Source organism: Hibiscus syriacus, unplaced genomic scaffold (assembly GCF_006381635.1).
Source record: "Hibiscus syriacus cultivar Baekdansim isolate YM2019G1 unplaced genomic scaffold, ASM638163v2 tig00110327_pilon, whole genome shotgun sequence".
In the NCBI taxonomy this organism is placed as follows: Eukaryota; Viridiplantae; Streptophyta; class Magnoliopsida; order Malvales; family Malvaceae; genus Hibiscus; species Hibiscus syriacus.
Window position 1 is genome coordinate 58650 of NW_024062684.1, and position 16811 is coordinate 75460.

Genomic DNA, 16811 nt, shown 5'->3' on the forward strand with positions numbered 1-16811 from the left:
TTGTTTATGTGGGTTTTGTGTTGGTATGGTCGTGTGGCTTACTGTTTTGTGCTCTGGTTTTATGTTGGTCGTGTGTTGATGGTTTTTCTTCGTTGATGTTGGTCTCGGTTTACTCTCTCTGTGAGTACTGTCGTGGGTTTACTGTTGTCCCCCCGTAACCGTGGCTTTGCAAAGCATTTATAAGCCTTCATCGGCCGTTGTGATCCCGAGAATAACGGGACGTGGTGGACTGTTCCGAGATCTTCGTGCATGTATGACCGGTCATCCCGGGATGGGTCAGTCCCGGGATGCCGGCCGGCCGTTTCGGCATGTGTGACCGTCCATTGCTCTATGCGGCGCTGACTATGTAATTCCCCTAAGCAAGAAACCCTAATATGCTATTGGGCTAGTTCAAACCCAGTTCTTTGATTGATTGGGCCCTATCCTGGACCTGAAACAAACAATAATAAATAAATAAATAATAAATGAAAAAAATAAATAAATAGATAAATTAATAAATTAATTAAAAACATTTTTAAAACTATACAATATATGTTTTTAAAAAAATAATTTTCAAAACCACATAATATATATTTTTAAAAAAAATAATTTTCAAAACTATATAATATATTTTTAAAAACTAATTTTCAAAACTATATAATATATATATTTTAAAAACTAATTTTCAAAATTATATAATATATATTTAGAAACTAATTTTCAAAATTATATAATATATATGTTTTTCAAAATGTTTTTAAAAGCTATATATTATATATATTTAAAAAAGTTTTCAAAACAATATAATATGTATTTTCAAAAATGTTTTCAAAAACTATATATTATATATTTTCAAAATATTTGAAAAAAAACCATATATTATATAATTTTCAAAATGATTTCAAACTATAAAAAAAATGGACGAAAAATGGAATTTGAGAATTGATTTGAATTAGGAATAACTCCCTGTCGAATTTGAGCTGCACATGGCTCCTCCGTCGCGAAGTCGAGTCCATCGTGAAATGATTTGGAATTGAAACCGTAGTCTGGAATTTGAATTGGAACGTGGCTTCTCGTTGCCCAATTGTAGTCAACCTCGGTCTTCTTCTCGGTTTAAAGACCTTGGTTAAAAATTCGACTGTAAAGTAGTTCATTGACTCTACCATATGGTTGATAGGCCCTTGAGTTGAACGGAATCGAACTCAGAAATGTCTTCGTTGACAAATAGCTTTTCTCGACTTAAGCTATGTTGCTGGAAAACGATTTTTTTATCACTGAGGCACGGTTAACCCAGGTCTTCTTCTGGACTCGAAAACCTCGATTACAGCCGGACAGTAGTGTGATTGAGGTGTCATCGAGCTGATTGGAATCGAACTCGACAGTTTTATTGACAAATAGCCCTTCTTGCCTTGAGCTATTCTGTAAGCTTGATTTGCCTCTAAGTTGAATATAATCGAACTCAAAGGTCTTTAGCAGATAGCCCTTCTCGACTTAAGCTATGCTGCAAATGATGTGCCTTGGAGCTGAGCGTAGTCGAACTCAAAGGTCTTTTGATGGCAGACAACCTTTCTAGACTTAAGTTGTGCTGCAAATGATATGCCCTGGAGCTGAGCGTAGTCGAACTCGGGGGTCTTTGGCAGATAGCCCTTCTCGACTTAAGCTATGCTGCAAATGATGTGCCGTTGAGCTGAGCGTAGTCGAACTCAAAGGTCTTTTGGTCACAGATAACCCTTCGAGCCTTGAGTTATGCTGTAAATGATGTGCCCTCAAAGCTGAGTGCAATCGAACTCGGGGGTCTTTGGCAGATAGCCCTTCTCGACTTAAGCTATGCTGCAAATGATGTGCCTTAGAGCTGAGCGTAGTCGAACTCGAAGGTCTTTGGTTGGCAGATAACCCTTCTCGACTTAAGTTATGCTACAAATGATGTGCCCTCGAAGCTGAGTGTAATCGAACTCGGGGGTCTTTGGCAGATAGCCCTTCTCGACTTAAGCTATGCTGCAAATGATGTGCCGTTGAACTGAGCGTAGTCAAACTCAAAGGTCTTGTGTTGGCAGACAACCCTTCTAGACTTAAGTTGTGCTACAAATGATATGCCTTGGAGCTGAGCGTAGTCGAACTCGAAGGTCTTTGGTGACAGATAACCTTTCTAGCCTTGAGTTATGCTGTAAATGTTATGCCCTTGAAGCTGAGTGTAATCGAACTTAAGGGTCTTTGGCAGATAGCTCTTCTCGACTTAAGCTATACTGCAAATGGTGTGCGTTGGAGCTGAGCGTAGTCGAACTCGAAGGTCTTGGTGGCAGGTAGCCCTTCTGGCCTTGAGCTAAGCTGCAAATAGTTTGTTTAAAAATGGCTTCCCTTTACGGGTCGAAAACGGTCATGATTCTTCAGGTGGTTCCCCTAAGCTGGTCTGGGAAAACCTACTGATAAATTATGACAGCCGGATATCTTCCGTCGTGGAATTGAAATCTTGCTTGAAAGTGTTAACTGAAAACATGTTGCTCATGGTGAGTTTGAGCCGAACTAGATTTGATTTGAATTGGTTCTCGAACCTATCTGAAATTGGTTCTGAGATCTGTAGTTATGTAAAGTCGGTTGAGGTGTAGCTTCTTGCTGCTGAGTTACACCACCGTTCTTTAAAGGTGCTTGCAAGTCGAGTAACCTTCATCCTGAAGTCGAAGCTTGACTCCGAAAGCTGCAAAATTATGTATGCTAAAATGATGAATGTGATGCACCTAAGTATGTCTAAGATGCATGCAATATGGATGAATTATGCTTTATTTCTTGGACTGAAGTCTCATGCTTTGTCTGCCAATCTGGTCCATGGAATCGATCATGCCCTCATCCTCTTTTCGAGCTTTTGGCTTTACAGACCTTTCAAATCTGAGACTGTCCTGTTTGAAAATATTTTTCTCTTTCTCGTGTTTTAGGGGAGAAAATGTAAAATATTGTTCGCAATTGAATCAAATTGTAAATGTGAGTTCAAAAATATCAAAGGAATCAAGAGCTCTTTTAATGCCTTCAGAGTTACAAATCTTTGACAAATGTTCAAATGGATGAGTTGGCTTTAGGTTGGCCTCCTTTCTAAGGTTTTGGTAACCCAAAATGTCATTTTTTTAAATATCGAAATATGCTTTGGCATCTCATTTGGGTGCGGACAAAATGACGCAACTAGAATGACCAATTACTAGACATTTTATTTCGGTCCTCTGAAATCTTCCATTTGTTCAAGCTTTGTAGGCTCCTCCAACAAAGGCAGTGCAAAAAATATCGGTCTAAAATGAAATTCTTGAGTGCTCGTGTGTAGTCAACTATAACAGGTGTTCTTTAACTCCCTTAGTCCATTTTTACCGAAACTCCTTATTTAATATTGCCATTATCTGGCTAGCTAAATCCATAAAGCCGGGGCGTTTAACCAATTGCTCTAGAGGGACAGCCCAGTATGTAAACACCTTTATCAGGTTAGCTGAATATTATCCATAAAGCCGGGGCGTTTTAACCAATTGCTTTAGTGGGACAGCTTAATATTATAATCACTCTTATCAAGTTAACTGAAGGGTTCATCTCATCATAGAGTCTTCAGCCTGACAAGAGCAGTGGAGCAAACACCGAATTGCCAAGTGTCCGAGCAATGTCATGGTTTGAACGTAATCTACTCATAAGGCCAGGGCTTTCAAGTTTCCTCTATAACCAATTGCCTTAGCGGAATGACTCAGTTTTTACGGATTTAATTTCTTAAGATTGTCAAGAAGAACATGTCATAGTCTAGGTGTTTTTGAAAGTCAAGGAATCTCATCTTTAGAGTTCAATTTTCAAGCAACTAACCTAAACTAGATTCACTTACTCGACTATTCCATCTGTAAAGATAAGGATCATCATTGAACGTCTTAAAATAAAAAACATAGTAATTGCCATATGCAAATAATGCCCCATGTTGTCCGCATCTTATGAAAGGAAAAAGGGTATATTGGTTAATTCCAAGAGCGGGGTATGGTGTTTGAGAGTATATTATGGATAAGGTCAAAGTCCTTGTTTTAAATCATGTTACTTCGTCAAAGATTCGTAACTTTGAACCGTTTACAGAGTTTCTTAATTCAAATGATATGCAAAGAATTGCAAATTTGCAAATGTGATTCATTGCTCGTCATCATTAAAGTAACATAAATTTATTCAAATATTCTTACAAAACTTGAAAAAGTGGAAAGAAAAAAAAAACAAGTTCAAACAGAATGCCTCAAATGATGAAATGATCTCCCTCACTTGGATGCCCCCGAGTTGTTGAAGTCGATCCAGTTCTGGTTACGCATCTTTTGTACGACCCTCTTGAATGCGTAACAGTTCTCAATTGTGTGCCCTGGGACTCCGCCGTGATATTCACAATATGCATTCTCATCATACCACTTGGGGTATGGGAGCTTCATGGGTTCTACTGGATATGGTGACACCACATGGGTGTCAAGAAGTTGCTGGTAAAGCTCTTTGTAGGTCATGGGAATAGGGTCGAAATGTTCCCTTTCCCCCCTGGAATCTTGTTTAGAAGTACCTGACGGTACAGCTGCAGTTGATTTTGGGCTGGAGATTGTAACACCTTTGCTGAAGTGTTTGATGTTGTTAACCTCTCCATCCCTCTCCCTCATATGAGGCTTCTTACTGGCTTCCCCATCCTTAATCTTGCCTTGCTTTATGGCCGACTCAATCATTTCTCCGGCCATAACCAAGTCTGAAAAGCTTCCTGATGTGATCGCCACCAGGTGCCCGAAGTATGGAGCCTTCAGGGTCTGCACGAAAAGTTTTCGGGTTTCCTTTTCATCTAACGGTGGATGAACTTGCACAGCCAAGTCCCTCCATTTTTGTGCGTAATGCCTGAAACTCTCGTTATGCTTCTTTTCCATGTTTTGTAGCATAACTCGATCTGGCCTTATGTCATTGTTATGCTTGTATTGTTCTAGAAATGACTTGGTCAGGTCCTTCCATGTCTTGATATTTGATCGGCTGAGCTGGTTGTACCACCGAATGGCTGAGCCCGACAGACTATCCTGAAAACAGTGGATCAGGAGTTGGTCGTTTCCTCCATATCCTGTCATCTTTCGGCAGAACATGGTGATGTGAGCGGATGGGCAACTGTTCCCGTCAAACTTCTCGAACTCCGGGGACTTAAATTTCGGGGGAAGAACCAAGTCCGAGACTAGACTTAGTTCCGCTGCATCGATTTCATGGTAGTCACGGTCTCCTTTGACTATATTCATTTGCTCCTCCAATTGTTTGATTTTTTTCTCCATCTTCTTCGCTTTGTTATCTTTGTCCAAATCCGGTACATGGTAATAACCCGGATTGTTCTTAGGGTTAAATACAGAGGACGAGGGCTTTGCTTTTGCCGCAGATGAGTCCCCTCGAAGTTCTGGTAAGATTTCAGGTGAGATAACCACTTGTGGGGTAGGTTGTATAGTTACCCCTTCCGATGAACCTGCCCCAGGCACACTGGTCTGTTGTAGGCCAACTAACTTGGCAACGATCTGATCAACCAATGACTCTTGGTTCTTTGTGATTGTTTCTAGAGTATTTCGACTATTTTGGTTTATCTTATCTTCTAGCTCTTTCTGTAGTTTCAACATATTCTCCTCGATTTATGTAATTCTGGCTTCCATCCTCTTCTTCTTCAAACGAGTGTTATGCGGATGGGGTGTGTCCAATGCTTGAGGCGGTGTATCCAGTATTTGCTCCTTTTGATGAGACATGTTTATGTTAGTTAATGTGAATGCAAAGAAAATAACAAAATGCAAAAAAAAATGTCTAAATATATGATGCATGAAATGATCGAGGCATTAATCCAAAAATGTATCTGTTATTAAAAATAATCCTTATTGGGGACAAAAGTGTTTTATCTTTTAAGAGACAATAATATTCTGACAACTTCTGACATGTTGACTAGTCTTCTGCGTTCGTCTGTCACCGGTTGGATAATCTGTCGAACCGCTCCAACTTATGCCGATGATGAGTCTGTTCCACTCTCTGCCGAGTCTCGAAGGACTGCACCTCCGGCTTCCACTCTCTGCCGAGTCTGTTCCCTAGCAGCAACACCATTGGAGCCCTCTATCGAAGTTTTCTTCTTGAATTCGTCAGCATTGACATTCAGCTCAGTTAGGGTTTTGCCGTCTTGTTCTCGTAGTTTTTGAAAGGAGCGTCCGGGTCTGTAACCTTTTCCTCGTTTTGCTCTGCAACCTTTGGCAGTCAATTCTTCAATGATAGACTTTCATTACTTAGTGTATACCCGGTTTATCCTGAGTCTTTTATAATGCACCAGAGTGATCTACTCTTTACTTGTGGGGACCACATAGTCGCCTTGTAGATTGTCCTCTGTATTTTCATCTCTTGTATTACAACCCCTTTGTCCATTAATGCAGATTATTCATGTTTAACAAACACGTTTTTGGTGGATCAACACCTCTTTTGAATAATGCAAGTGATGAAAATAAATAAAATAGAAGAAAGATGAAAAGAGTTAGTGATGTGAAAAATAATAAAAAATGATCATAAAAATGAAAGTCCTACCCCACATGATATCTACCTCACATGCTTATTATTCCTACCCGAACATGATCTCTATCCCACAAGTTGATTTTGAACAAGTCCTAACCGCATAAATTTCTAGTTCACATGCTTTGAACAGAAAGTAAAGTAGGAAATAATTTCGGCATCCTAGGGTTTGGAATTAGGTTTTGGGGTGGGCTCTAACTCCTTGTAGTCTCCTGGTTTAGGTTCTAAAAAGGTACTCGAGTTCTCCTTGCTGGTGCCCCCTTGGGCTTGCCAGACCCTTAGTCCTAAGCCCATTATAAGCTTGTGTGGACTAAGTTAAACTCGAGAGGAAACATTCCCTTATGCCCATACGGAGAATAAATTCACACGAAGGCATAAGGTATATGAATCCCGAAGGTTACTTGCTAGGTCCATACGGTGAATAAATTCACACGAAGGCGTCGCTTTCGCCCCCACTTAAAAGGGTTCAGAGCTCGGGTATAGAGCCTGAGATAGAAACTTTTCAAAAATCTGAAATCATTAAAAAAATGTTAGTACAACTATTTATTTGAAAAATAATCAAAGGTAAATAATTGGAACCGAATAAATAAATTAAAATTTAAACTTACAATTTTCGCATAAAAAGACAACCGGAAATTAATTCTGGCCTGACTCACTTACCTGTCCCCAGCGGAGTCGCCAAGCTGTCGGAACCGTCTTTCGGTTGGGCCCGAAATTGGGCTTCGACTTGAAATAATTGGGTTGGAGTCGCCACCGACCATTTTAAAATGAATTTAGGTAGGTCGGACACCATCTTACCTGATCTGCGTTTTACCAGAAGTGAATCGGGTTCGGGAGTCGGTTACGGTCAAGGAAGGATTAGCACCCTTGAACCGCCCTTTCGGTACCAATTAATTTGCCGATTGTCTTTAATTACGAAAATTAGAAAATTTAAATTGAAATTTAGAAATCCGATTCGAATTACTTACCTTTGATCGGTTGAAATTCTTATAAAAAACATCGAACATGTTAGATAAGAAAAATGATAATAATAGCGACGATAAATAAAATATAAAAAAATAAACAATAAATAAATAAATAGATCAAGAGTAAATAAAATAATAAAATAACAAATTAAAAAAATGAAAAATAAAATAAAAGTTGCAAAAAAAGGAAAAATATGGTACATAAAAAGGAATAAAATAAAAAAATACGAATAAATCGAAGAAAACAAAAAGAAAACTTTTTCAAAGAAATGTTAAGGCGAAAAAAGGTTAAGGTTTAGAAGCAATAAAATAAAATAATACGAGAAAAAAAAATGACGATAAAACAAAATAAAATAAAACTTAGGATCTAATTGAAACAAATTGGACTTAAGGGATTTTAAAACAATGTACTGCAACAGAAAGAATAAAAGGTTTAGGGCCAATTCACAAAGTATGAAAAAATAAACACGGGTTAAATTAAACAAATTGGAAATTAGGAGGCTAATTTACAACTGGTGACTGAATTGTAAAGCGATTCAAAATACCAGGGACGGCGGAAAGGATTTGACAATCCTGTATTTTCACTTTGGTCCTTCGTATATAAATACCAAAACCAGCTTATTTTCCCCTCATTCTCACCATTTCTCTAAAACTCTCCTCTCTTAAACGAGAGAAAGCTCTCCCGATGCCCCCTCTCCAGCCGAATGTTGGCCACCACAGCCGTCGCCGGAAATCGCTTCGGCCGCCATAACCGGCGGCCGGACAAACTCGAAACTTACACAAAACGCATCTCTCAACGCCCCTAAACCAAAACCGAGCCCTATATCCCCTAGAAGCGCCTCCTCCGACGTAGATCTAGGAAACTAACTCCGGGTTCTTTACCTTTTTCGCAAGACCGTTCGTTTCCCGACGACCGTTCTCCTCCCCGATTTGCTCTTTAGTACGGTTGGCTTTGTTTTTGGCACTGCTTTGTTCTTTGTGGCTCGTTGTTTATGTGGGTTTTGTGTTGGTATGGTCGTGTGGCTTACTGTTTTGTGCTCTGGTTTTATGTTGGTCGTGTGTTGGGTTTTTCTTCGTTGATGTTGGTCTCGGTTTACTCTCTCTGTGAGTACTGTCGTGGGTTTACTGTTGTCCCCCGTAACCGTGGCTTTGCAAAGCATTTATAAGCCTTCATCGGCCGTTGTGATCCCGAGAATAACGGGACGTGGTGGACTGTTCCGAGATCTTCGTGCATGTATGACCGGTCATCCCGGGATGGGTCAGTCCCGGGATGCCGGCCGACCGTTTCGGCATGTGTGACCGTCCATTGCTTTATGCGGCGCTGACTATGTAATTCCCCTAAGCAAGAAACCCTAATATGCTATTGGGCTAGTTCAAACCCGGTTCTTTGATTGCTTGGGCCCTATCCTGGACCTGAAACAAACAATAATAAATAAATAAATAATAAATGAAAAAAATAAATAAATAGATAAATTAATAAATTAATAAAAAACATTTTTAAAACTATACAATATATGTTTTTAAAAAAATAATTTTCAAAACCACATAACATATATTTAAAAAAAAAAATTCAAAACTATATAATATATTTTTAAAAACTAATTTTCAAAACTATATATATATATTTTAAAAACTAATTTTCAAAATTATATAATATATATTTAGAAACTAATTTTCAAAATTATATAATATATATGTTTTTCAAAATGTTTTTAAAAGCTATATATTATATATATTTAAAAAAGTTTTCAAAACAATATAATATGTATTTTCAAAAATGTTTTCAAAAACTATATATTATATATTTTCAAAATATTTGAAAAAAACCATATATTATATAATTTTCAAAATGATTTCAAACTATAAAAAAAATGGACAAAAATTGGTGTCTACAGTAAAATATATTATCAGCTAATAAATTATATTCAAATGATCGTTTTAATCTTTAAATTTTTAAAATTATAAAATAATTATTAAATTTATTAAATTGTTATATCACTGTTAAACTTAACTTTGTAATTCAAACAAGTATCTATTAAAAGTTTAGGTCTTTATTTAAGTTAGGAAGTCAAGTTTAATTATCTAATTAGACCGAGTATTGAACTTTAAGGTCAAATTTCAAGTATTTAATTAGGAGAAAAACTTAAATAGCAAATTGAATCTTGAAATAAAGTTTGGATACCAAAATTGTATATTTACCTTTCTATGAAGTATAATTGCTGTGGGAAATTCCAACGAACCCAGTTTTAGTTTGGGACTTGGGAGGGAAAGACGACGGGGTTGATTAATTAAGTGGGGGAAGGAAAGATATTGGATCACACGCTATCCTAAACCAAAACGACATTTCCTTTGCTCAACAAAACAACGTCAATGGCTGTATCTCTCTCTCGAGTCTCAGTTTTTTTATTTCGTCTGAGATTTCTCCTTCTCAAACCCTCTTCACTGTTATCAACTTCTTCGGTTCTTCCTCACTTTCACTCCCATCTTCCCTTTAAAGCTTTGGGAATTTCGTAAATTTTTACAGGATATTATGACAAGCTTTGTATCGCCTCATTGTTGTAATTTGTCGGTTGGGGTTTCGGAACACGTTTCCAGCAGCAGGGGAAAGTTTCATAAGTCTCCAAGACTGAGATGTTGCGGTCCATATTTTCATATCGGCGGGTTTAGTTTTTTCCAGGGTCAGTGTCAATGTTTTTGCTTCTTGTACGGCCCCGAGAAGTCGTCGGAGATGTTGTCCGATCTTTTCCAGCGCCGTGGATGACGGTGGCGCTGAATCGGATGATGCTGACGATGGGAATGATCCGACAGAATCTTCACAAGGGGGAAATAAAAGAGTACGCTTGATATTCACTTTTTAGTTATCTAGATGAAAATTAAATTAAAAAAAATTGCCTTTTTGTTTATTGGGAAGTCTTTGAGATGAACATAGTCATGTTTAGCGTATGCGTATGCGTATGCGTATGCGTATACGTATGCGTATGCGTATGTATATGTGTAAGAACACTTGATAGTTGACACTAGGAATTCTAACTATAAATCCTGCCCAAGTAGTTATCTTTTATTCAATTAATTGTTTGATCTGTTACTCATGAAGTGAAAACGATGGGGTAGTATTATCTTTGAAAGTTGTTTATAAACAGTACAAAGCTATATTCGTAGAGGTCACAATTTGGTGAACCGGAACAGTTTATTTTCGAGTTGGAATTTGTACAGTTACGTCCTTTGTGTCAAGGTTTTCATACTGTTGAGTTTTGGATTTGGGTTGTTGAACATTTTAGTTTTTGCTGGTTGGGTTCATTTGCATCTATATGTCTGTTTCGATGGAGTGGTGAAACTAGTTACGTTATTGATTGGTAATTTCGTGGATTCTTGTTATATTCTTTCCCGGATTGTTCTTGTTGGACAAGGTTTTTTTTCTTGCTACTTTCTCTTCTTCCATTCATGATCCTAATGCTTGCTGTAGTGATTTTTGTTTATGTAGTTCTCTTTTGCAATTGTCTCAGAAAAACAGTGATATGCTTCGGGAAAACCTTGAACGAATAGTTGGCACGGATGATTCCACCTTTAGTGGCTTAGACCTTGCAACTCTTATTAGGAACAAATATGGCAGGTCTTATGATGTTCAATTGATAAAGAAGGTTTGCCTTTATAAATGAGAGTATGGCTTTATCGGATTGCCTTTAATTTCTCAAACATATAGATTATTGATTACCGTTTATTGTTAATACTTTTTGAAATGGTAGTTTACGACGAGATTCGAGCTTGCTAAGCGTAAGTTTGAGACGGTCATTTCATGTATAGAATGTAGACGAATCTTATTAAGGGTGTCTCAACATGTAGCACCCGAATTTGTATAGAATTATTTCCTTGATGTCTCTTCTTCTGCATTGAGTTTGAAATTATCTACTGAAAATGTCACATTGTCTACTGAGGTAGGGAGAAGATTTTTATGTCCTTTATATTCAAAACCACATGGCTTTGTAACTAAAAACTAATAGTGACTCGTTTCAAGCGCCAAGCTTCTATTTATACTATGAAGTTCCAATGTCAGCTTTGTGAAAAATGCTTTGTTTCTTTAATTATAGGAAGTAAAAATGTGTTTTTGATAGCAATAGCAGATATCACATTCATATTGTTATTAGAAATATGCTGTTTCTTCTTTTTTTTGTATATTGCGGAACTCGACGACGACTTCAGACTTTCTTATTACACAAGACAATACACCTAACTTGCCCTAAGTAGATGAAATTTAGAGCACATAGCCATTTTCATAACTTCGAGGGCATTCTATGGTGGTTGGATTAATGGTTTATTCAGTTCCTAATTCGTGTTTGCTTGAGATTTTTATTGTATCACTTAAGAGTTCTTTACCTGCCTTAATTTAGGAGTTCATGGGAAGAAATCTCTTTGCAATGAATGTTATGTGGAAGTACATGGAGCAGGTATTTACTTATTTACTCATGCACTCATTATCCAATACTTGAATTCTTTACTTATTTACTTCTCATCAACAAATCGATTCCCTTGCTACTAAACATCATGTTATATAAATATATAAAGGAAATAGTGTACTTAAAATATTAAATTTTGCAAAATTTTATCTCATTATGCTTGGAGATTGCCTTCTATCCATCGCCGGGAGGTGCAACATCGAGACATTGGTTCAATAAGAATTTAAATTCTTTGTCAAAAGTCTATCTTGCTCGCATCAGACCTGAACATGGTGAACAAAGCATTGGAGTTCATATTACTCAAAACCCTGAATACATATATAGCTTTAACATCCAAAACATTTGGAAATTGTAGGTATCCAGTAAATAAACAATTCATATAACAAACCCTTAAACAAAATCAAATTTCCATCGCCATAATCTTCATCCCTCGGCTGCTTTTCCCCACTTCGCCGGGTGGATGGTCCAGGGGTTGGCCAAAGGAAAAAAGAGGCAAAAAGAGCTGCGTTTTAGCTTTGATCAATGTACCAGGGTTGCTACAAAAGCTTTAACTTTACAGTGGGAATCCAGAGGTGAATGATATTTTCAATATGCAAGCGAAAAAATTGATGCCTGGAAATGCATTAGGTTGTTGGGAAGTGCAAAAAACAGCATTGTGGGTGGAACTTATCGATCTGAAAAAAAAGATAAAAAAAAATCTGATTTTATTTTTTCAGGAGCACCAACTCCAACAGCGGAAATAAGGGACCCGACCGGTTCTTCAAATATAATCAGCTTGCTGCTCCGTTTCTCCAGCTTGTCGGTTTCGTTTGGCTTCTGCTGCTGCCCGCTTCTCTTCTGCCTTGTGTCGTGCAGCGGCTAGTTTATTCATGAGCTTATCATGAGCACGCCCCCTCATCGTTTCAACCTCAACCTAAAAGGTGAGAATCATACAATCCATACATGAATCCGTATTTACTTAGTAACATTGAATTTCTTTCCATTATCTTCAAAATGTATGGTGTAGCGACTAGCAACTAGTAAGTTGTATGCTGGTAACAACTTTTCAATTTCCTATACTCACAGACCTGTATCATTTAATCATGTACATCTACATATGTAATATAAGAACAACTATGAGGGTACTGAAGATAATCAATTGCTTAAGCTAGCTTGGCAAAAAGTGTATGAGCTGGGCTCAATTGGGTTGTTTAACGTGTAACTCAAGCTTGACTTGGGATTGAACTAACAGAGTGACCCAGAAGAGTTTGAATACTAAGCTGCTTGGTCGCAGCTTGCCTCTTTTGAATCCTAATTACTGCTCTTTGAGTGCATATTATCTCGCCTAAATGTTCTTTCAACTCTATGTTTACAAGTACTAGAAGTTAATTAGCACTTGTAATCTCCAAGACGAATGGAGAAAGACAATGATTTTATTAGTTTTAGGACTTGCAATAGGTGTTAACTTCCTAAAAAGGCTACTTTTAAAGCCTTTTTCACTTAAGTTATTGTTTGTTTAAAAGCTCATTTTAGACATTTTAGGATCATGTAGTTGCATATAGTGCATTTGTGGTAGTTGTGCTATTTTATTTCTTAATGGTGCTGTTTGAGGGAAAGGTGCAGTTTATTTGTGGTGTGCAGGGAATAGCAAGAAAAAAGGATTCTTCGGGAAGTAATGCCGCGGCATCACACGTTGCTAAAGCAGATTGAAATGCCTTGGCATTTCCGGCGCAGAAAAAGACAAAAAAATATTTCTGCATAAGGACAGCTAGCACTGGACAACTGTCTCTGCACGTGAAAGACTGTTGTAACCGCCTGCCAGAGCTGCCAAATGACCACTGCCACTTGGAGGATAAAGTTCACACACAACATGTGATTCTAGGGGTATGACGGGTATTTTGCACTCAACAACCTCATCATTACCCCTAGATATTTTTTATTATATATGACACCTCATGGGGGAGAAAGAGAGAGGACACATACGGTAGCAAAAAATCAGATTTTTCTTTTTCTTTTTCCCTTCTTCTTCCTTGGGATATTCCTCCATTGATAAAGCTCCAAAGAGTGGCGAGCTAGGAGCCGAAAGGAGCTAACGAGCTAGGTGGTTCACGGTGGCTGAGAGGAGACCTCCGGTGGCGCGTCGAAGGCTTCTTCTCAACTTTCTCTTTTGCTGATATTTTATATTTATTTGTGGGTTATTGAAACAAATATTTTCATGACTTTGTGTTTGGATATTTTGAACCCCACCATGAACTAACTTATTTGGTAGTGGTTGATTTAATGGTTTCTTGAACTTTATTTTTAATTGTATATTTAAGTTTATTTTGGTTCTTTATTTACTTTGCTTATAAATGCTTCACCATCTAGGCTTGTAAGAGGCATGGAAATGTCTATTTCTTAGATGAAGGTTAGGTATTCGGAAGAATCCTAAGCTAAAAATACTTGTAAGTATTCGGAAGAAACGCAAGATAAGATCCTCATAAGCAATGGGTTATAATATTTTCAAGTGGCTTTGAACCGGTCTAGGAGTATTATAATCTAATCCCTTAGATCTTGGAAGAGACTAGGATATGATTTCAACGACTAAAAGGGATGTCTTTATCAATAGAGTAGGCTGTTCAACATCGTTGAGTGAGAGCAGATGCCTTGGCATCCTATTCTGTTATGTTCTTTAGAACACTTTAGGAAAGCCCTGTCGAGTAAGTAAAGACCAGTTAGCTTAAATATACTTGAGAAATAAGTTTAGCATCCGTAGATCAATCCCTACCATTCATTCTCTTGGAAGCTTGTCACGTGAGGATTATTTTCTTTTCATTTTATTTTCATTTTATTTACTGTTTTTACCATTTTTCATTGCCTTGACATTTCACCATACTCAACATCAAACATCCATCATTGCCATTGCATTTCCATTTGCTACACCATCAGACCATCACTACATATCCACTAGCATACACATTTACATTTCCGTGACATTTGTATATATCAAGACTAACTATAGTTAGATAGAATAGTGCATTGTTTTGGTTAGACTTTAGTAATTTCACCAAATCCTTGTGGAGACGATACTCACTCATCATTATATTACTTGAGCGATTGTGTATACTTGCACATTACTTGCGTATAATTTATAGTACTCACAACACGCGAGCAATAGGCAATACCACAATACAGAAATAACATAGTAACAACAAAATATAAATTAAATGCTATATAATACATCTATCTTCCTCATCTCAGCTTCAGTTTTTGCTTTTTGATGGTTCTCCCATGCTTGAATTTTCATTTCTTCACGTTTGAACCTGGATAATAACCTCATAACTTTACAAGTTGAAGATGGAGTGTTAACCAAAAAACGACCAATGCATAAGCGGTGTGCAGATTTTTGTGTGTAAACCAATTACCCATACACTCAAGTGTCGATATTCCAAAATCATAAGATCATTCCATAAAAATCCTACAGAGAGATGCATCTATTTAAAAAGAAAATTCAAAAAGCTCAATGACAATTATTTAGAAAGAAAATACCTGGCCATATACTTGGCTTTCTCTGCCTCCTCCCATGCTGCTGCACGGGTTTCAACGACACTAATAGATGGTTGTTCTGGTGCAAGAGTTTTCAGTAAGGTGGATGCATCCTTATCCTCCTCCTTGCTAGCCCATGCAGCTATGTTTGTTTTACCTAACTGAGCCCCAAGAACCATAATTTCTCTCCTTGTTTTCATTTGGAGCTCCTTCTCTGACAACTCCATGTTCAGACCTAAGGGGTCTTTACCTGAATTTTCGGGGGATGCAGGCAGCACAGCTCTGCTGGGAGTTGATGGCCTGGATAAATTTGGGCTCCGAATTGGTGTTGTTGACTGCACAGGAGTTCCTGTCCTCGAAGGTTCTTGGCTAGCAATAGGAGTCATTTCTGTGCCCATATCTCTCATGGATACTGATCTGGCTGTTGGAGGAGGAGGAATGAATGTCGTAGCACTATGTATCGATATTGATGGATCGTGCTGACTAAGACTAACTGCAAGGAAAGCAATAATTAATTTCTTCGTACATCGCCAATTACAAGGAAGCTTCATGTTACACACATTTATGCAATAGCACAACTGCAAGTTAACCAAGCCTGTTCTTTGTGTGAATTTCCAAGTTCACTCATTGTCAGGAGCTGCTTGCGATCTTAAAATATGGGGGTTAAAGATCTAAAAGGGTCAGAGCGAAGATTTATGTTCTTGTGACAGAAAAACAAAACCTGCTCATTTACTTGAAAATATATAAACTAACCACAAAAAGTTGACTAAAGAGGAACACTATTACTTCTAATACTATCAGTACGACAGTAACATTAAGGAACTTACTTTTTATGCACAAAATTTTCAAACAGAAGGCTCCCCTCAAGTGATATTGGTTCCAATAAGCCAAAAGCTCAAAAGTTCATCATCACACGATTTATTCAGTAAAACACAAAATGTTCAAGTTTTAACATGATTTGTGCTCAAGAAGGGTTAATTTCTTCGATTAAAGGCATAGTGGGTTTGATAATTATGAATATAAATGCTAATTCTTGTAATAGAAACGTGCAAATGAAACTAAGACTAAATTGAATATATATAAAAAAATCCTTACTAGCTGACTCTGCAACAGAGTTCTCAATCATCAGTACAGGCCTCCCTGTAACACCCCAATTTATGGGCTAAATTTAAGAAAATATAAATTGGTGGATTTAATTTGGTATTTTGAAAGAAATAAGGGATTAAATTGTAAGATTTCAAAGTTGACAGACCGTTTTAAGAAGTGCAGGAAGTTCAGTGGCTAAACTCTTGGTTTAGCCATCTTTAATTATGAGATGTTATAAACCCCCCAGACTCCCGTATGTTTCTGGAAAATTTTCCAGTTTTCCTCTCCCGTTCTC

At 37.5% G+C, this 16811-nt stretch overlaps 1 protein-coding gene and 1 long non-coding RNA gene across 2 annotated transcripts; one reads left to right on the forward strand and one right to left on the reverse strand.

Annotated features, from left to right (window-relative positions):
• The first annotated feature begins 9797 nt into the window (after positions 1-9797).
• On the forward strand, positions 9798-12729 carry LOC120118182. The gene is made up of 4 exons (XR_005515725.1): positions 9798-10309; positions 10979-11113; positions 11861-11917; positions 12643-12729. It is a non-coding gene; the product is annotated as an uncharacterized LOC120118182 (long non-coding RNA).
• Positions 12666-16565, reverse strand: LOC120118181 (uncharacterized protein At3g61260-like). Its single transcript, XM_039138307.1, has 4 exons — positions 16526-16565; positions 15434-15923; positions 15126-15207; positions 12666-12839 (listed from the first exon to the last, which is right to left on the reverse strand). The coding sequence occupies exons 1-4, from the start codon at positions 16554-16556 to the stop codon at positions 12687-12689; spliced, it is 756 nt and encodes a 251-aa protein (XP_038994238.1). The 5' UTR covers positions 16557-16565; the 3' UTR covers positions 12666-12686.
• Positions 16566-16811: the final 246 nt, after the last annotated feature.

What these genes read in the sequence shown, in the direction of transcription:
- LOC120118181 (XM_039138307.1), bottom strand. Translation starts at nt 16,556, where the DNA reads ATGATTGAGAACTCTGTTGCAGAGTCAGCTA. An exon ending in CTCTGTTGCAGAGTCAGCTA is followed by an intron (nt 15,924 to 16,525) that starts GTAAGGATTTTT and finishes CTTTCCTTGCAG; the next exon opens with TTAGTCTTAGTCAGCACGAT. An exon ending in CTGAGATGAGGAAGATAGAT is followed by an intron (nt 12,840 to 15,125) that starts GTATTATATAGC and finishes CTCACCTTTTAG; the next exon opens with GTTGAGGTTGAAACGATGAG.